Source organism: Oratosquilla oratoria, chromosome 12 (genome assembly GCF_046742065.1).
Source record: "Oratosquilla oratoria isolate Oo_2021 chromosome 12, ASM4674206v1, whole genome shotgun sequence".
Lineage (NCBI taxonomy): Eukaryota > Metazoa > Arthropoda > Malacostraca > Stomatopoda > Squillidae > Oratosquilla > Oratosquilla oratoria.
In genome coordinates this window covers 63144368-63166387 of record NC_134788.1, presented here as the reverse complement: position 1 = coordinate 63166387, position 22020 = coordinate 63144368, and the positions used below count along the sequence as shown (strand labels likewise).

General features: G+C 37.9%; 1 protein-coding gene and 1 long non-coding RNA gene across 2 annotated transcripts in view; both read right to left on the bottom strand.

Moving 5' to 3' along the window:
- The window catches only part of LOC143031927 (uncharacterized), a 298829-nt gene that overhangs the window by 10875 nt on the left and 265934 nt on the right, over positions 1-22020 (bottom strand). The window lies entirely within an intron of this gene.
- Positions 155-14580, bottom strand: LOC143031904 (uncharacterized). The gene is made up of 2 exons (XM_076196271.1): positions 14289-14580; positions 155-4431 (listed from the first exon to the last, which is right to left on the bottom strand). Exon 2 carries the CDS (start codon positions 4067-4069, stop codon positions 3209-3211), a length of 861 nt encoding a protein of 286 aa, XP_076052386.1. The 5' UTR covers positions 4070-4431; positions 14289-14580; the 3' UTR covers positions 155-3208.

Here is a 22020-nt window from a genome sequence, read left to right as displayed (position 1 = left end):
ATTATATCTTTCTCGTAGTTTCTTTTTTCCTCTCTGTGTATGATCTACATATTCATTTCTCAGTTTGATGTATGTTTGCCCTTTAGTCTCTTTTTTGTATATATATATTTTTTTTTCATTTTTTCCAGGCTTTGTCTCTTCTATCTTTAGTATCTCTACATTTTTTATTATACCAACACTTTATGTAAACCTTTTTTTTTTGTTTCTACATAAGTACATGTTCATCTGTTCCCTCCTTATATATTTCTTTAAAAATGTTCCATTTCTCTTCCATCTTTGTTTCATCATTTGCGAATTTTTCCCAACTAGCATTTTGAATTTTTCCTAAGTTTTCCAAAGTCAGTTTTGTTGTACATTAATCCTCCTTCTCTATGTTTCTCATTTCTTCTCACAACATTTTGTTCCTTCAGCTCGAACTCTACGTGTATTAGTATGTGGTCACTCTTCCCAACTGGTGTCTTATAATTTATTTCTTCTACAATTTCAGGCTCAGAAGTGAATATCAAGCCTAGTCTCAATGGTTCTTTTTTGTGTCTATATCTAGTGTTTTCTTTGACCCATTGAGTCAATGTATAATCAATGGTCAGATCCAGTAGGACATTGCCCCGAGTTCCTCTCCACCTTTTATTGTCAATTCTTCCCAATTTATTTCCTTTGCGTTAAAGTCACCCATAATTACTATGTTTTCTCCATATTTCAGTGTCTCTGTTAATTCATTCTTTGTGTCTATCAGTAATTTTGAGTGTTCACTGTCAGACTAAGTCTTAGTTTCTTGGGGCACATATACAACTATGAACTTTCTGCTTTTCATACTCCTATTTTTTACTTTGCAATCAATTCCACATTGTCTTTACCTTCTGCTACCTTTATTACATTTAAGTCCTTCTAGTCAATAACATGACTCCTCCCCCCTGTTTGTCCATTCTATATTTTTTTACCAAAGGATGTATAAACCTTGTCCCACCATACTTGATTGTATAGGATCTTTCAGTTTTGTCTCCACAATTCCCATTATGTCTGGTTTCTCTATTGACAAATAGTCCCTTAAATCACTTATTCCAGAAATCATACCATGCATGTTTGTATATGCCACTTTTAATTTTTTCCTTTCTTCTCTTTTTTGGTTTATGCCTCAATTTTTTTATGTACCATTTTCTCCATCTCAGATCCAGCACTCTCCAAAAAACAACTCATTTTTTCAGTCTCCATTCTTTTCTTATTTTTCCCTTAGCTTCAGTTCTCAATGCCCTATCTTTCTCTATTTCCTCTTCGTTCATTTCCTTTTTGACCCACACATTTTTGTAGTTTTCACTGTTTGCTAGTTTTGCAGCTTTTGATAGTATTTCTTCCGCTATCATTTGACTTCTTAGTTTGATTTTCATTGGCTTGTAGTTTTTTCTTTTGAGTATATACTCATCTTATGCACATCATCAATTTCCTTTGTACACTAGTTGTGAAATGTGTGCACAAACACATGCACAAATCTTGCAGGGAATATTTTTCATCAAACAAGTCACACTGGAATGGCTTCTTTCCAGTACGAGTGATGGTTGAGACCTCTTTTGTGAGAAAGCACAATCACACAGGTCACACTAGGAAGGCTACTGTCCTGTATTTACCTAGTTGTTTTTTATGGGAAGAGAGCTATGCTCATAGTGACCCGCTCTTGTATCTTTCAGCATCCAGTTTGATCTTAAATTCTTGTATAGTTTTTGCACTGTTTCTTTCATTGGGGGAACCTGTCTCTCTGTCCTTGTTCCCAATTTTGTGAGTTTTCAATTGTGGGGGGATCACATGATATTTGAGGTGATTCTTTTGTGATAAAGTTGCAGTGCACAGGAATGGCTTCTCTCCATTGTGGGTCCTCATATGCATTGCAAGAGAATCCTTTTGTGAGAAAGTTGCACCACACACATTGCACATGAGAGGCTTCTTTCCTGTGTGGGTCCTCATATGCATTGCGAGAGAATCCTTTTGTGAGAAAGTTGCACCACACACGTTGCACATGAGAGGCTTCTTTCCTGTGTGGGTCCTCATATGTTTTGTGAAAGATCTCTTCTGAAAGCTATATCATACAAGAATGGCTCTTCTCCATTGTGGGTCATTATGTACCGTCAAAGTCACACTGGATAGGCTTCTCTCCTGTGTGAGTCATCACATACTTTCTGAGATAACCCTTTTGTGTGAAAGCAAAATCGCACATGTCACATTGGAAAAGCTTCTCTCCTGTGTGCAAGATTCCCCTTACATGAGAAAGCAGAATCATACATGTCACATTGGAAAGACTTGCCTCTTGTGTGGGTCCTCATATGCCGTGTAAGAGAACCCTTTTCTGAAAAAGTAGAATCACAGACCTCTTTTGTGGGAAAGTAGAATTGCACAGGTCACAGTGGAAAGACTTCTCTCCTGTGCGGGTCCTCATATGCTGTATGAGGGAACCCTTTACTGAGACAACATAATAGCACAGCTCACACTGGAAAGGTCGCCCATCTACATGGGTCTTCAAATATTGTGTGAGAAACCTTTAATAAGAAACAAGGATTCACAAAGGTTATACTGGAAAGGCTTTTCTCCTGTGTGGATTATATGTTTTTTGAAGTGATTCTTTTGTGAGAAAGCTGCATCCCACGGGTAGCATCACAATGGCTTCTCTCCAGAGTGGGTCCTCATGTGCTTTCTAGAACAATTTTGTGAGAAACCAGAACCACACAGATCACATTGGAAAGTCTTCTCTCACACGTGGGCCTCATAGGTTTTGTGAGATAACCCTTTCATGAGAAAGCAGAATCACACATCATAAAGGAATTGTTTCATTCCTATGGATCATCACGTGATATTTGAGGTAATTCTTTTATTAGAAAGCTTCATCACAAAGGTCACACAGAAAGGCTTCTCTAGTGTGGGTCCTCATATGCTTTGTGAGATTAATCTTTAGTGAGAAAGCAGAATTGCACAGGACACACTGGAGAGGCTTCTCTCCTGTATGGGCCCTCATATGTTTTACGAGATGACCCTTATGTGAGAAAGGAGAATCACAGAGGTCACACTGAATAGGCTTCTCTCCTGTGTGGGTTTGAGATTACCCTCGTGTAAGAAATCAAATCCACAAAGGTCACACTGGATAGGCTTCTTTTCTGTGTGGATCATCATATATTAGATTACCATTTTGTGAGAAAACAGTATCCCAAAGGTCACACTAGAAAGGCTTCTATTCTGTGTGGTTCTTCACATGCTGTATGAGATTATTCTTATATGAGAAAACAGAACCACAAAGGTCACACTGGAAAGGCTTCTCTCCTGTGTGCGTCCTCATATGCCGTGTGAGATGACCCTTTTCTGAGAAAGCAGAATCACACAGGCCACACTGGAAAGGCTTCTCTCCTGTGTGGGTCCTCATGTGACGAGCAAGAGAACCCTTTTCTGAGAAAGCAGAATCACACAGGCCACACTGGAAAGGCTTCTCTCCTGTGTGGGTCCTCTTATGCTGTGTGAGATGACCCTTTTTTGAGAAAGCAGAATCACACAGGCCACATTGGAAAGGCTTCTCTCCTGTGTGGGTCCTCATATGCTGTGTGAGAGAACCCTTTCGTGAGAAAGCAGAATGACACAGGTCACACTGGAAAGGCTTCTCATCTGTGTGGGTCATTATATGCTTAGTGAGAGAACCCTTTATTGAGAAAGCAGAATCACAGAGGCCACACTGGAAAGGCTTCTCTCCTGTGTGGGTCCTCATATGCTCTGTGAGATGACATTTTTGTGAGAAAGCAGATTCACACAGGTCACACTGGAAAGGCTTCTCTCCTGTGTGAGTCCTCATATGCTGTGTGAGATAATCCTTTCGTGAGAAAAAAGAACCACAAAGGTCACACTGGAAAGGCTTCTCTCCTGTGTGGGTCCTCTTATGCTGTGTGAAATGACCCTTTTTTGAGAAAGCAGAATCACACAGGTCACACACAAAAGGCTTCTCTCCTGTGTGGGTCCTCATATGCTGTTTGAGAGAACCCTTTTCCGAGAAAGCAGAAACACACAGGTCACACTGGAAAGGCTTCTCTTTTGAGTGGGCCATCATGTGATTTTTAAGGTGACAGTTTTGTGTGAAAGCTTTATCTCACAGGTCACACTGGAATGGCTTTTCTCCAATGTGGGCTATCATATGAAATTTGAAGCGATTATTTTGTCAGAAAGCTACATTACACAGATCATATTGGAGAGGCTTCACTCCTGTGTGGCTCATCATATGCTTTGTAAGAGAACCCTTTTGTGAAAAGGGACAACGGAAAGGCTTCCCTCTAGTGTGGGTCAACATGTGATATCTAAAATGACTAGTGATATAACTGTGCCACAGATGTCACACTGGGTCCTTTTCATCGTATGACCAGTATGGAATCTGTAGATAGCTCTTCCAAAGAAGTGGTGATATTTGCCCTCATCCTGAAAAAAATGTAATTATATTATTGCCATCTATCTCTGAAAGTGAGCACTATATTCTAATAGGATATTGGAAGTTTTGCGCACAAACTATTTCATACTCAAATTTGTACCTAAACCAACCATTCATACATGCCATGACCTATTATAAAATAGGGTGAAACACTAATAGATATGGAGCTATCATGTATTTCATTCTACCTTTTCATTACATATGAGGTGAAAATCATCCTTTAGCTACATGCATACTCATTCCCCCACAACCACAATGACTTAAATTTTGCTCTAGCTTTTTTCATCATGTCATGAGATTTGGAAGTGGGTAATGGCCCAGCTGGCCACAACAGTCGTATCTTAATATAACTTCATAGCATACCATGTTTGGGCTCACAAGACCTGAATCTAAACCAATTCAAGGAGGGTTTATTCAGTTCATCTGACTCAAATAAGTGATGCTAGGCACATTGTTTAAGACACACAAACCACACTTTAGAATGGACGTCTAGAACGAGCTCTGGAGTGCAGTGCTTTTTCAATAAGTTGGAGGAAACACCTAGGTGGTGTCATTCATACTGGGATAGGGGAGCTTTGTCTATCAAGTGACCGAAATGATATGTTAGAGTAAGTTCACTTAGTGGTTAAAGTATAAAATGGAGGATGATGAAGGTAGACAAAAATATAGTGAACCAACAAAGAAAAGACTAGATGTAAGCAGGGTTGAATCATTATCAGGTGTCATCCCAAAAAAGAGTTGCAACATGGTAACATCCAAGAGGAATCAAAGGTATGAAAATATAACATTTTCAGGGATTCCAAATGTGGAACACTAGGTAGAGGTATAGATTTGGAAAGGGAAACAAGGTATGAAAATATTCTAAATCAGGCAATTACAGAACTAATAAATGAAATAATAGATCTAAAAGCTGAATACAGGACAATGTATAAAGAAGTGAATGAGTTGAAAAAACAAAATGCTGAAACGAACTGGGAGCTTAATGATCTAAAAGAGGAATTAAACACAGTCAATAGTGAGAATGAAAGAATAAAAAATGAAGATACTAACAAAAATGAGGCTTTGAAAAAAGAAGTAAAAGAACAAATACAAGCGGTGACTGAGAAAGTTGGAGAAACCATAAAAGAGATAGATCTCCAACAAATCAAAAATCAATGGAAAGTGGATCAGGAAAACCAAAAAATAACTTTTAAAGAAATTGTAAAACAAGTGGAAGAAAATGCAAAAGAAACAGTCATTAAAGTAATTCAAGAGAAAGAAAATTGGGCTAGACACAGTTGATAAAAAAAAGTGTATAGTAGTTTATAGTATTGAAGAAAACCACAATGTAGCTAGATACTTATGAGAAAAAAGAGAAAGAAATAACAAAAGAAATTCTGAGAGAGATACAAGAGGAGGGGCAAGAAAAGGGAAAAGGAAATAGAGGAAGTGCATAGAATACTATGCCCTAAAGATAAAAATAGACCACTATAAATTAAAATAAGGTCTCAAATGATAGCAGAAGTTAAATTACAAGAATATATGGATATAAAAAAGAAATGAGCAATGGGGAAAGAGAGGGAAAAGACACTAAGAAATGAAGCTAATGGAAAAAAAAAGAGAGAATAAAAAGAGACCAAAATGAATGTTTTGTTTTTTTTGTTTTTTTAAGAGAAGTGGACCTGAGGCTGAGAAAATGTTATATAAAAAATATCAAAGGAAACAAAAAAGGAGGAAAAAGGAAGAAAATAGAAATAATGTATATTAACATAGATGGCATGATTTCAGGACTAAATGAATTAAATGACTATCTGGCAGAAGAAAAACAGTATATAATGGTAATTGTGGAGATGGCATTACAAGGTCCACTACCACCAATTATTGTGGGACAAAGTTTATATAATCATTGGATAGAAAATAGAGAGGTGAAACAGGGTGGAGGAGTCATGTTTTTGACTAAGAAAGGCTTAAATGTGACAAAGATAACAGAAGGAAATAATAATGTGGAATTGATTATGATAAAAATTGAAAACAGTGACATAACAAGTAGAAATTATGTAGTGATATATGTGCCCCTGAAAACATATTCCTGGACAGAGAGTGACCATTCCAAAATTTTGACACAAAGAATGTATTAAATGAAATATTGAAAGGAGGAAACTTAATAATTATGGGTGACTAACTCAGAGAAATATGTTAGGAAATGACAGTGAAAGGTGGAGAGGACCTTTGGTGAAATATACTATTGGGCATGGCCAATGAATACACAATAATTCAATGGGTAAAAGAAAAATACCAGAGATGGAGATAACGAAGAACCATCAGGACTAGATTTAATATTTACATCAGAGCCTGAAATTGTGGATAAATTGGAATACAAGATACCAATTGGGAAGTGACAACTTACTAATCAAATTCGAACTAAAAGAGGATATTTGGGAAGAAATGGAAAACACAGAAAAGGAAGACTAATGTACAACAAAACAAATTTTGAGAAACTCAGAAAATTCTTTCAAAAAGTGAAGTGGGAAAACTTCTTTAATGAAGTAGATAAATATGTACCAAAACAAACACAGGAAAAGGTGTACATTAAATGCTGGTACAACAGAAAATGTAATGAGGCAAAAGATAGAAGAGACAATGCTTGGAAAAGATGAAAAAAAGAAAAAAATGGATAAGTGACAAGTACATATCAAACTAAGAAATGAATATGTAAAAATATGCAGTGAAGAAAAATAAACTATGCAAGAATCAACCTAAATCATTCTACAGATATGTATATGGTAAATAAAAAAAATAAAAAAGGAAATAGTGAAACTGCATCAAGGGAATGTGGAATGTATAGATGTAGAAATGGCTGAAATTATGAACAAACATTTCAAATCTGTATTCACAAAAGAAAATACACACAATTGTAATGAAGGAAAGGGAGAAAGATTCGTGACACAGAAAGAAACAAGGGACCAAATGATAAACCTTGATGTCGGAAAATCACACGGTCTGGACAGAATTGCAAATTGGATACTAAAAGAATGTATAGATGAACTAACAGACAAAATATACAAAATAATAGATTGCTCACTCAAAGAAGGAAAGGTACCACAAGATTGGAAAAATGCCAATCAATATTGTGCCAATATATAAAGGAGACAAGGAAGACCCAACAAACTGTAGATCGGTCTCCCTTACAAGCACAATAGCTAAAATACATGAAAAAGTTATCAAAAGTAGATGGACTAAACATCTGGAAGAAAACAATATTCTGAATACATAATAATTTGGCTTTAGACAAGGAAGATCATGTGCCACAAACTTGATTTGTTTTTATTCAAGGTTAATATAATGCAAGAAAGGGATGGGTGGGCAGATTGTGCTTTCCTGGATTTACAAAAGGCATTTGATAAAGTACCACACAAAAAGCTATTAAGAAAACTTGAAACAACAGGTGTTAAAGGAAAGTTATTGAAATGGATGGAAGATTTCTTGCGTGGGAGAAAAATGAGGGTGGCACTTAGATATAAAAACCTGACATGGGAAGAAATGAGAAATGGAGTCCCACAAGGCTCAGTATTAGCTCTAATAATGTTTGCTATATATAAATGACATGGATGAAGGTGTAGAATGTTATATGAACTTCTTTGCAGATGATACAAAACTATTAAAGAAAGTAAGTACAGAAAAAGGCTGAATCACTACAGAGACACCTGCACAAAGTCTGGAAATGGAACCAAAAGTGTGAAGTGTACTTCAACATCAAGAAATGTAGTATAATAGATTTTGGAAAAAAAAAAAATAATAATAATATCAGGACAATAAAAAATTGGTACAAAGGAAGTAAAAAGGATAGCTCAGAAAGGGACCTAGGAGTAGTTATCAACAAAGACATGTCCCCAGACAAGCATATAAACAAAACAGTTGGAGAAACCTACAACTTACTAAGACCAATAAAGGTGGGTTTTAATTACTTGGATGAAGTAATGGTAAAAAAAATATTAGTCTCATTGATAAGACCAAGACAAGCATATAAACAAAATAGTTGCAGAAACCTACAATTTACTAAGATCAATACAGTTGGTTTTTAATTACTTTGATGAAGTAATGGTTAAAAGAAATATTAGTCACACTGATAAGACCAAGATTGTAGTACACTGTGACACTATGGACATCCAGCACAAAAAAGAATATAATGAAATTAGAAAGAACTCAAAGAGCAACAACAAAGGTGGCACCAACACTTTCAATATTGACATATGAACAAAGATTGTCTTAACCAACACTGGAACAAAGATGAGAAAGAGATGTATTGGCCCTTTAGTGAATTGTGGAAGGCATGGAAGTCCTTGTCAGAGAAGACTTATCAAAGTGGAATGAAAGAAAAACAAAAGGACATGAAAAGAAACTCAAACATGGAGCAAACACCACAGCGGACACGAACGGAGCAGCACGTATTTTCGGAGCACTGGCTTACGAGCAAAAATATAAACAAGAAATTGGAAAGAAACAGCGTCGGCCTTGTTGTTTATATACGGTGTGGCAGGGGCTGTGTATTCGTGGTGAAATGATATAGGTCGTAATTGTATCTCTGCATAACTTTTTTTTTTTTTTTTTTCAAAATGGAAACCACTAAAGCTAAAGACCCAATTAAAAGAAGCCTGGAAGAAACAAGAATCGAAACACCATTTGGGGTAGTAAGAAAAAAATCATGCTTCGCATCAACACCTAGGGAATACCAAAGGTTAGACGTAAGTAGATTTTCCAGTTTTGAAAGAGAAGGCAATGGATTACTTAGAGTAGAGATGGATAGAGAACTCAGATACAGGAATATAATGAGGAATAGAGATTTAAATTATATCATTGATGAACTATTAGAGCTTAAAAGGGAATACAAGATATTGTACCAGGAATTATCAAACTTAAGAAAAGCTAACGAAGAGAACAACAGGGAGATAGAAGAGTTGAAAAGGGAATTAAAACAGCTTAAGGGTGATAACGAGAGGCTGAAAAGTGAGGATAATAGTAGGAACGAGGCTCTGAAACAAGAAATTAAAAGTCAAATAAAGGAAGTGACTGAAAAGGTGGAAGAAAAAATCAAGGAGAATGACCTAAAGGAAAATTGAACAGGAAAGTCAAGAAATATCCCTAAAGAAAATAATGGAACAACAAGTAAAAGATAATACCAAAGAAACTGTAATTCAGATTATTAAAGAGAAAAGTAACCTAGTTAGGGACACAGTGGATAGAAAAAGGTGTATAGTAGTCTATGGCATGAAAGAAAAGCACAATGTACCAAGATATCAGAGGGAAAAGGAAGAAAAAGAGATTGCTAATGAAATACTAAAAAGTTACAAACAGATGAGTTAGGCTGGGACCGAGAAATCGAGGAAACCCATAGAATGGCCATGTACTCTAGAGATAAACAGTATAGACCACTAAAAGTTAAACTTAGATCGCAATCAAGCGCAGAGGAAATATCATCTAGAACAATAAGATTAGCAAACAGCAAACAGTACAAAAATATTTGGATAAAAAAGAAATGAGTGAGGAAGAAAAAGAGAAAGAAAAAGAACTTAGGAATGAGGCAAATCAAAGGAATGACAATAGAACTGAAAAAGGAAAAGGAGGAGTCTTTTTGGAGAGTGATAGACATGAGGCTGAGAAAAAGATATATAGGGAAAATGGAAACAATGGAGGACAGAAGGGGAGGAGAAGAAAAGAAACTAAAAATAGCTTATACTATTATAGATGGAATAATCTCAGGAATAAACGAACTAAATGATTATCTAGTCTCAGAAGAACCAGACATAATGGGAATTGTAGAAACCAAATTAAAGTACACCCTAACACCCCACACCATGGGACAAGGTGTATACAACTGTTGGACAAAGAATAGAAAGAACAAACTGGGCGGAGGAGTTCTGATATTGACTAGGAAAGATTTGAGTGTAACAAAAATAACTGAAGGAAAAAACAAAGTAGAATCAATTATCGTACAAATCGAAGGTAAACAAATGAAGAAAAGAAAATTTGCAGTGGTATATGTACCTCCTAAAACACAAGCCTGGGCAGAAAGGGATCATTCCAAATTACTAGAAGATACAAAAGATGAATTAATTGAAACACTGAAAGATGGAGGAAATACAGTAATTATGGGTAACTTTAATTCAATAGAAATGTGCTGGGAAAAAATGACAGTGAAGGGGAAAGAGAAACACTGGGGCAATGTACTCCTTGATTTGACCATTGAATACACAATGACCCAGTGGATTAAAGAAAATAATCAATACAGAGGAAATGAAGAACCCTCAAAATTGGACTTAATACTTACGACAGAACCTGAGATTATTGAAAAAATTGATTATAAAACTCTGATAGGAAAAAGTGACCACGTACTAATTGAAATGGAATTGAAAGAACAAATGGACCAAAGCAAAAATGATAAACATAGAATAGGAAGACCTATGTATAACAAAACTAACTTTGAGAAACTTAAAACATTCTTTCGCAATGCAAACTGGAAAATTTCCAAAACAAAGATACAGGGATAGAAGAAAAATGGAATATATTAAAACAAATTTGTAACGAAGGAGTGAACAAATATGTACCACAACAAAAAATGGAAAAGGCATACATAAAGAGCTGGTACAACAAAAGATGTAGTGAAGCTAAGGAGAAAAGAGACAAAGCTTGGAAAAAGTGGAAAAGAGATAAGAAACAAAACAAATGGCAAATGTACATTAAACTAAATAAACGAATATGTAGAAATATCCAGAGATGAGAAGAGGAATTATGAAAAAATGATAATAGACAAATGTGAGGAAGAACCCAAACTATTTTACAAATACGTAAATGGAAAACTGAAAAACAAGAAATAGAAAAACTGCGCCAAGATAAAAAGGAATATACAGAAGAACTGGAAATGGCTGAAATTATGAACAACCACTTCAGATCAGTATTCACAATAGAAAACTTGCCTAACAGTGTAGATAGAGAGAATAATCCCCAGCAATGAAAGAAATAAACGTAACACAAAAAGAAATCAGTGATCAAATTAAAACCCTGGATGTCAGAAAATCACATGGCCCAGACGGGATTGCAAACTGTATACTGAAGGAATGCATGGAAGAATTAACTGATAAAATATATAATATAATTAAATCCTCACTTAAAGAAGGAAAAGTACCATTGGACTGGAAAAAGGCAAACATTGTACCAATTTATAAGGGAGGTGATAAAGAAGATCCATCTAACTACAGACCAGTCTCACTAACAAGCACAATAGCAAAAATTTGTGAAAGAGTTGTCAAAAACAGATGGGTTAAATACCTGGAAGAAAAATCTTTACTGAACCCAAATCAATTTGGATTCAGACAAGGGAGATCATGTGCAACAAATCTGATCTGCTTTTACTCTAGATTAGTCGACATAATACAAGAAAGAGATGGACGGCTGGACTGTGCTTTTCCAGACCTGCAAAAGGCGTTCGATAAGGTACCTCATAAGAAATCAATAAATAAGATAGAATCAAAGGGTGGCATCAGAGGAAAATTATTGGAATGGATGGAAGACTTCCTGATTGGGAGGAAAATGAGAAATGTAATTATAGAAAAATTCTCCAACTGGGAAGAAGTAAAAAGCGGTGTCCAGCAAGGATCGGTACTGGCCCCAATCATGTTCGCCATTTATATTAATGACATGAATGAATTTTTTTGCAGATGATGCAAAATTACTTAAAAAGGTAAAAAACGGAAGAGGACTGCAACTCATTGCAACAAGATTTGAACACAATATGGAATTGGACTCACAAGTGGGAAGTGAAATTTAATATAAAGAAATGCAGTATAATGGAATTTGGAAAGAGCAAAAACAGAATATCAAAAGAATACAGAATTGAAGAAAAAAAAAAAAAAAATTGAAAAAGATCTTGGAGTGATGATTGGAAAGGACATGAAACCTGATAAGCATATAAATAAAATATTCAGAGAAACCTACAATTTATTGAGGTCAATCAAAGTGGCATTTACTTATATGGATGACGAAATGATAAAAAAAAAAAAAACTAACTACACTAATTAGACCAAAACTTGAGTATGCAGCATCACTTTGGACACCCAGCACCAAAAAAGAATATTAAGAAACTAGAAAGAATACAAAGAGCGACAACCAAACTAGCACCGACTCTCGCTGAACTAACATATGAGCAAAGACTATCCAAACTGAACCTACCAACACTGGAACAAAGAAGAGAAAGAGGAGATTTGCTGACTATCTACAGAATAATGAAAGGAATGGAAGTTTTAGACAGGAACGACCTGTTAGTGTGGGACAACGGTAAAATGAGAGGACACGGAAAAAAACTGAAAAAAGATAATTATAGAAAAATGATAAATAAAAATATATAAATAATAATAAATAAAATATATAGATAAATATACATTTAGATCATTTTCCTCTGGCTAGATATATCAAGATCTTTTTCTTAAAAGCTACTTTTCATTTGGACAATGCCGTAATATACCCAACATGCAATCTACCGATATTTAGGATAAACTATCACAATACGAATATTAATTCAGGTAACTTCTTTCGCCTTAATTCATATATATATATATATATATATATATATATATATATATATATATATATACATACTTTTTTTTTTTTAAACAAAACTATTTCTACGGAAATCCAAATTATATTGAATAACTATATACATGAAATTCTACCCATTTACCTTGAATCATGACATAAACTAGTTTACCAAAGTAAACCTAACATACCTCCATACTTAAATAACCAATGTTCTATTCCGTGTAACTTTGTGGTAACTATATTAGCTTGCTATTGTCGAGACTTTTATTCAACCAATGTATTCATAATTACGTCACTAATAGTAAATAATCTTTTTAATGCGACAATGAACAAGTGTGTGGTCTATCCGAAAACTACCTTTTATTTTCTAAATGTCTGTTGGCAGACTAATTTAGTGACCACGTTTAAGCTTTTTCTTTGAACATCTTTACGAACAATTATGGCACAGATCGTGAGGGAAAATAACAATACAATCGACTGATGATGCAGTTACCTTCTGATTTTCTATCGACATGACGTCATCAACATGACTGCCAGACGCCTACTGATTTCAGTTAACACAATTGTTCGTATAAAATCATAAAACGTCCACAACACACTTACCTGATATTTGTAATCATAACCCATCTTTGTTTAAGACGAATAAAATCACTTTTGTCACTTATTTTTTTCAAAGTACCACTGTGCACTATTTCACTTTCCATAAAATTTCTCCCTACCCTCTCTTTGACCCTCCGCTCTCTTTGACCCTCTCCCTCTCTATGACCCTCCCCTCTCTTTGATCCTCTCCTTTCTTTGACCATCCCCTCTCTTTAACCCTCTCCTCTCTTTATCCCTTCCTCTTTCTTTGACCCTCCCCTCTCTTTGACCTTCCACTCTCTTTGACCCTCCTCTCTCTTTGACCCTCTCCTCTCTTTGACCCTTCCTCTCTCTTTGACCTTCCCCTTTCTTTAATTCTCCCCTCTCTTTGACCTTCCCCTCTCTTTGACCCCCCCCCCCCCCGCTTCTCAACCCATCGCTCCTTCTCGATTCTTTCAACAAAATAATAAACAGCGGAGGACCTGTACCAGTTACCTCCAAAAGATCTTCTTCAGTCGAGGAGCAGGTCCTCTGGGACCAGAACCAAGTCATGGGGCGAGATACCCATCCGCAGAAGACAGGAAGGTCACCTTTCAGCTGAACAAAATCGTTTCACTCGCACCACTACATGATCTATGAAGGACATTACCATACTGAAGGGGGAGGGGGGTGGAGGTCGTCCTTGTAAGACTGGACTCACCCTTTCCTTCCGTTGCAGAAGACTCTCCTCCTTGGAAGGCCGATTTCGGGATGGTCTTGAGGAGACGGAGCACCCTAGCTCCCCCGTACATGAAGGTGAGGCACAGGATGAGGCCCCAAGCCAAGGATAAGGTCTCGACCGAGCACCACACCACCTGGGAAGAAGAGGGACATAGTTTAGAATCAGGAGACAGGACTCCGTCATCTTAATAAAAATCACGTGGAGATAGATATACCAACACACACACATTCACACACACACACACACTACCACTTGACAGCACAGTGGTAGCGTTTGCGGCCGCCACTATGGTGGTCCGGACTCGAATCCCAACCAGGGCTGAAATAATTTCAGTATGTTCCTCCTCCTTCCTATCTTGACACCTCCTGGATGACGGGTCATCCCTGCATCCCGTCCACTGCCCTAGGTCAGAAGCAGTGTTGCAAGACACATCACATCCACAGCAAGGCCGCTTCATAAATTCGGCAACCCACCCTCTCCATCCCCTCATGCAGAAAAGGAGAAGACGGGGAGAAATTCCTTTGGGCTGCATCAAATTTTTTCTCATATATACTTCCTCACCCCCAATCCACTTCCCACCCCTCCTTATGCATCACAGAATCATCTATACACAACCCCTCTCCATTCATACCTATCTTCTGTCCTCCCCCGTCCTTCCTCCACAGACATTCCTCTCTTTTGTAATGCCCCTTTCACCCCATCCATCCATCTCATTCTAGGACGCCGCCTCATATTCACTCCTTCCACCTCTGCCTTCCACACTTCTTTTACTAAACTTTCTTCACTTATTCTTTCCATGTGTCCAAACCATCCTAATACCATTTCATCAACCCTATCTCCCAACTCTCTTTCCATGTTGGGAAAAAGGATTGTGGTACTCCCCAAGGTAGGCGTAGCTCCTCTTGGGGATCGGTGCCACCTGCGTAGAGCCGGTAGCCAGGGGTAGATGCTGCCGTTTGGCCCCCAACTCTTGGGGTTGGGGGGTGGTCCCACGACGTAGACGCTGCAGCTCCAGGACCAGCACTTCTAAGCTACCAGAAGAGGCTGGATGACCGCATTGTGAACAGCTGCCCAGGATGTAACACTTCACCCCATACCATACAACACATAATGGAAGACTGCATTATACACAATCATGCACGCAAACAACACAACATACGCTCTATAAAGGATTTGTGGGAAAACCCAGTTTCGGCTATGGCATTCCTTGGGGAGACGGGACTGCTCGGACAGACAGTCTAGGGAACGACAACAACAACAACAACAACAACTCCCTTTCCACCCCTGTTCTCCTCCTCACCTCCTCATTTCTCACTCTATCTAGCCTAGTAACCCCTATCATACTTCTCAGACATTTCATCTCAAACACATTCAAACTCCTTCTCTCTTCCTCTCTCATGTTCCATGTTTCTGCCCCGTACATTGCTGTTGGCACAATCACTCCTTCATATAACCACCTCTTAGCATCCATTCCCAGATGTCTATTTCTCATTACACTTTTCAATCCACCAAGGCATTTACTCGCTCCTCTCAATCTACATTCTACCTCCACCCCCACTCCTCCCTTTCCGGTCACATTTGCACCCAAGTATCTGAAACTATCCACTTCCTCCAGTTTCTCGACGCTTAAAGCTCACTTCCAGCCTACTCTTACTCTCTCCCCGTGTACATCTCATCACCTTACTTTTGCCCACATTTATCTACAGCTTCCTTCTTTCACACACCTTCTCAAACTCTGTCACTAACTTCCTCAATCCCTCCTCTGATCCTGCTACAAGAGCAGTGTCATCAGCAAATAACAGCTGGCTCACCTCCCACTTTTCTCCATTTCCTTTAATCATCTCCAACCCCTGACCAACTAACCTTGCATTCACCTCTCGCACCACCCCATTCATGTAAAGATTGAACAGCCAGGGCGAAATAACACATCCCTGACAAAGTCCCACCTTTACCTCAAACCATTCACTCTCTCCATTTCTAATCCTAACACAAGCTCTACTACTCTCATAAAAACTCTTGACTGCTCTTAACAGCTTTCCTCCTATCCCATATATCTGCAGTACCTCCCACAGTGCCTTCCTGTCTACCATGTCATAAGCCTTTTCCAGATCCATAAAAGCCCAAAAAATATCCTTACCTTTTCCTATAGCTTTCTCACATATCTGTCTTACCACAAAAATCTGATCTACACATCCCCTACCTGTCCTAAAACCACTTTTCCTCACCAATTACTCCTTCTGTTCCTCTCCTAATCCTCTCAATCAAGACCCTCCCATAAGCCTTCCCAACTACACTCAACAAGCTAATCCCTCTGTAACTACTACACTCACACTTGTCCCCCTTTCCTTTGTAAAGTGGAACTATACAGGCACTCCTCCAGCACTCTACCCTCTCTTAATCAAACATTAAATAACTTCACCAGCCAGTCCACCATAACTGCACCTCCTTTCTTCAGACATTCTGCATGGCATCCATCCAACCCAGGTGCCTTACCTGCTCTCATCATCTTAACAGCTGCTTCCACTTCATCCTTCCCTATTTCTCCTCACTCATCACTTTCATTTTCATAGCATTTCCCACGCCAACTACCTTTCCCTCCCTCTCCTCCTTCACATTTAGCAACTCCCTAAAATACTCTGCCCACCTTCCTCTCACTGCCTTCTCTTCCATTATCATCTCTCCATCTGCACCTTTTACCTTTTCTTCTCTACTTGATTCGCCTCCTTTTTTTCTTTTAATTTCCTTCCAAAACATCTTTTTATTACTTTCAAAAATTTCTGTCATACTCTTTCCCCATTTCACATCTGCTCTCCTCTTTGCTTCCTTTATCTTATGCTTAACTTCTAACTTCCTTTCTCTTTACCTTGTACCTCTCATACAATTCCCTCGTCCTTATTTGTAGATAATCTATGAATGCCTGCTTCTTCTCTTCTACACCCTTCTTTGCTTCCTCATCCCACCACTCACTACCCTTCCTTCTATTTCCTCCTGCCCTCCTTGTTCCACACACCATCTCTGCACACCTTATGACTCCCTCCTTGAAACATCCCCATTCCTCCTCCACTCCTAGTTCTACTCTATCCTTTACTCTCTCCCACTCCTCCCTCAACTTCTTCTTATACTCATTTTCTTTTTCTCATTTAAGCAGTTCACTCTAAGTACCTCCCTAGTTTCTGCCCTTTTCCTCTTTCTCCACTCTCACTGTCATCATTTCTCTATGTGAGTTTTCCTCTATCACAGACAAAATTATGTGTGACTCTGGTCCATAGGGGCGCCCCATATAGACCCTAAAGTATCAACTGCATGCTACTTTGCCACAATAACATGCAGCCAATACACCAATATTAGTATAAGCTATTTTTTATTTCCTTTCTACTTGTCTTTTTCTGTCTTCTTTGCTTCCATTTTCCTTATATACCATTTTCTCAGCCTCAGATCCACCACTCTCCAAAAAAACTTGTTTTTTTTCTTTCAATTTCAGTTCTTTTTTCATTCTTTTCATTTGCTTCATTCCTAAGTTCTTTTTCTTTCTCTTTTTCTTCCTCACTCATTTCTTTTTTATCCATATATTTTTGTAATGTTCACTATTAGCTAATTTTGTTGTTCTGGATAGTATTTCCTCTGCAAATGTTTGAGATCTAAGCTTTACTTTCAGTGGCCTGTACTGTATTGTTTTTCTTTAGAGCATCTGCCCATTCTATGGGTTTCCTCGATTTCCCGATCCCAGCCTAATTCATCTGTTTGTAATTCTTTCAGAATTTCCTTAGCGATCTCTTTCTCTTCCTTTTCCCTCTGATATCTGGGTACATCATGCTTCTCTTTAATGCCATAGATTACGATGCATCTTTTTTTATCCACTGTGTCCCTAAGTTACTTTTCTTTTTTATTACTTCAATCACTGTCTCCTTGGTATTTTCTTTGACTTGTACTCCCCCTGCCGCTCTTTCATGCTGGAAGACCCTGCAGGTCATCTGCCGAGTCCTGTACTGGCATCCTTCAGATAATCAATATATACACAGCTTTATCTCACTATGCTATCCACTCTGGTCTCAAGCCTTTCGCAACAGTTCTCCCTATCCTTCTCAAATACACTGGTGACTTTCTAATCAAGTCTATGTGACATTTACATCTGATAATGCTGCCAAAACCATACAAGGTAATAAATTCCCTACATCTTACAGATGACAACCTAGTTGCTGAGATCATTCAATCAAACAATGTAGCTGACAGAATAATTACTGTTCCAACCTCTCTGATGAGGGCTGAACAATGCAAAGCTCCCAAAGCTCACCACTCCCCTATACTACACCTTACTGGTTTGTGGCATACTATGAGGAAACCCAAGGTAACTTTTTCCATGCTGCTAAGTATCTTGAAGAAGAGACTGGGTTACTCCCTACAAATAACCTCAAGAAATATGGTCAAGTTGGTCCAAGCTAAGGCCATGATGCTCCTCCATCTACCTTAGCCTTCAGATGGTTAGGTTAGGTTGGGTTACGTTATTGAGGTTAGGTTAGGTTACGTTAGGTTAGTTGTACACAAAATTGCAACTCTCGGTCCTCTCAAAGCTTCATGAATTTATTCCCGATTTTTGGGTTAGCAACTCTTCCGGAGCTGGAGTGCGCTTCGCTAAATGCAGCCGATACAGCAAAAAAAAATATTGCAAATCGTTGTTAATGCTGCTCAAAAACGACATGGCTACGATCGCATGAGCCCTTGCCACTGCTGCCATCAAAGGTGTAATTTATGTATTTCCATATCTTTTATACGTTGTTGATTTTACGGCTGTTTTGCAATGCACATTACTTGATTTCATGCTCCCCACCCAAAAACTCCGATTTCCCACAGGTCCCCCCTAGATCGTTGAGGAGGAAAGGTAGGCATAAATTTATCAATTAATTTCTTGAAAACTACACATTTGTGACAGAAATGATGTATACCATCAATCTATACACTACATACCTCACCAGAAACACATATGCCATATACAAAAATCTTTGGTTGGGTGAAACTATAAATTGTCCTACATTTCATTTTTTTGCAATACTTGTATTCTATTTTTCAGGAAGAGCCACATGTGTGAGTGTGTATTAAGTTTTTTACCATTGCAAGGTACGGGCACAAAAATTTACCATTGCTGCGAATCTAATCTATTGACCATTTCCTCAATATACCTTTGCAAATAGCTTCAAAATGCTTCTAAAATTTTTCACATTTCAAATCCCCCAGCTGATTCAGGTCACTTCGCTCGCTTCCCACTCATACATAGTTCAGCCCCTGCCCCAATTTATTTTCTAGATCCGCCACTGAGCCAATGGTAATTGCTGCAAACATTTTGATAAATATCCACACGTTTACCCTCGCTCAGAATGACAAATACACTGCCAAACGAGAATTGAGGAGTGGCAAATGCGAACATACTACACATGCACTAAGCTATCTTACCCCCATACCATTGCACTTACGAATTCAAGAAGACATACTTGTTTAACCTGTACAAAGCACAGCCACGAAAACAAGCTCTTTAAATAGCTGAAGGAGTGCAACTTAATGCTTGACGGGCTTTGATGTCATATGTAAACAATCAAGACGTAAAGGTGAAGCCTTCACTGAAGGTGTACGTTTTTATATATATATATATCTTCTCTATTTTTCTACTTATATTTTCTGTTCTATGTTTTATATTTCTATATATCATATTTTGTATTTTTTATATTTCATTTTTATTTCATACATACATTTTCATTTTATATTTTATATCTATATTTCTATTACATTTTCTATATCTATGTTTTATTTCTATCTTCTATTTCTATTTTCTATATCGATTTTCTATTTCTATATATATTTTCCATGTCTATTTTTATTTTTATGGTGCAATTGTGATTACTGGAACGATAGAGCAACTGCAGGTGGAGAGACGGATCACAGCACTAGAAAGAAATGGTCTAAGACAAACAATAGCAAAAGTGAAGTGATGTATGTAGGACGCATAAATCAATTCAAATCAGCCATCCCGAGTTCATTGCTGAACAAAGGCCTACTTCGTAGCATTCCATGATTCACACGACCGCGCCATCCTCTGCCACGCCAGATCGTCTCTCCACGCTGCCTGCTCCCCTACTCGCCGCCGTAGCAATGCTGAGAGGGCTACAAGTGTATCCATCCAACACTACGAGAATTTTCTTCCTCTTCCCTATAAGTGTAGACGTAATGGACTTATTGTGAGAAGACACAATGTTGTGAGTGCCCGACTCAGGCTCGGCTACAGACCAGTGTGGCAAGTGGGTGAGACCGAAGGTGTACCGAGGTACTCATCGTGCAGGCTGTGCGACACCCCTAATGCCAACAGTCTAGAGCACTACTGCATTGATTACCCCACGATAGCCCCTTTAATACCTCATCGACAATCAGTTCTTGATGTCTGTAAATATTTGCTTGAAGGTGATAAATTAGAATTAATCCTATTGCAACACCCTCACTTTGGTGCATGTTAAAGTAAATAAATCAGTCAGTTATGATTCGGAAATGTTTTAAGTATCACTAATAATCTTATCGCGGCGAAACGCGACAGACATATCAATACATCAAAATACCATAGGTTCCGATCAACACTGGTTCAGTTGATAGAGATTGCCACGCTCCCTCCGGGTAAGCGATCATCTTTCCGCTGCTCCTTGTGTCAATGACACACAAACCGAAGGATGAGGGTTGGTACTGGACCGCAGATTAGTCGTCTGGTAGGACATGGGGATTGGGTAAGTGGGTCCTAGTCCACTTTTCCATTCTTGGTTGAAAGGAAACTCGATCTTTTCTCTGTATTTATTCTTCTAGAACTTCCATAAACTTCCCACACCAGGGAAGGGGGTTGCAAACTTGTGTTCCCTTTCAATAGTACATTTTACTCCAGGACTGGTTCCCTGTAAAATTTTATAACCCGTCTTCAGAAACACTACTACATCAATAAGAAACGGCGTAGGGTAGCTGAAAGATTCGTGAGGCAGAATAAATCCTTACGAGACTATAGGGAGGTAACAAGAGGTTAATATGCCTCTTCCTGAAATATAACATAGGAAACACCTCTTCAGAAATCTTTAAATTACCCTACTTAAAGTTTACAAATTATTTTATGTTAGGCTAGGTAGGTTAGGGCTAACCCCCTATACCGTAGTTAAGTCATGACACCTTAAGACCTCAAAACTGACTATAAATGAGAATTGGGTTTGATACATAATTAAAAAAATTATATAACCTAGTTATGAGAACGTAAAGGGGTATCCAAATACGTAGCAACACTCCAAGGGAGTTATTGCTAGCATTCGACTTGCATTGCAGCATTCCCCTCTATCGTCTCATTCCCCTCACTCTTCTATTGGACAAGGGCTTCCCAATTAAATTTCTTTAAATGTTAATTAATGGTTCTGACTAACTCTTACCTTCGTGAAGGGATTATTTCGGATTATGATTTAGCAGCCTGGGTCGGCTGTCTTGAAGTTTTCGTGGCTTCTCTAATATGCCACGTAGCTAGATCAGTTCAAACAATGGGCCCATTCTTTACCCTTCGTCCGATAGCGAGATTAGGACTTAATGTTTACGTAGTAACATTTTTTTCATCATCTGTTAACGAATCCAGTTCTTTTTATGGATTTATTTATAATTAATTCTAATCATTACAATAGTAAATTAAAAATATTAGAGCTGGATGATGAAT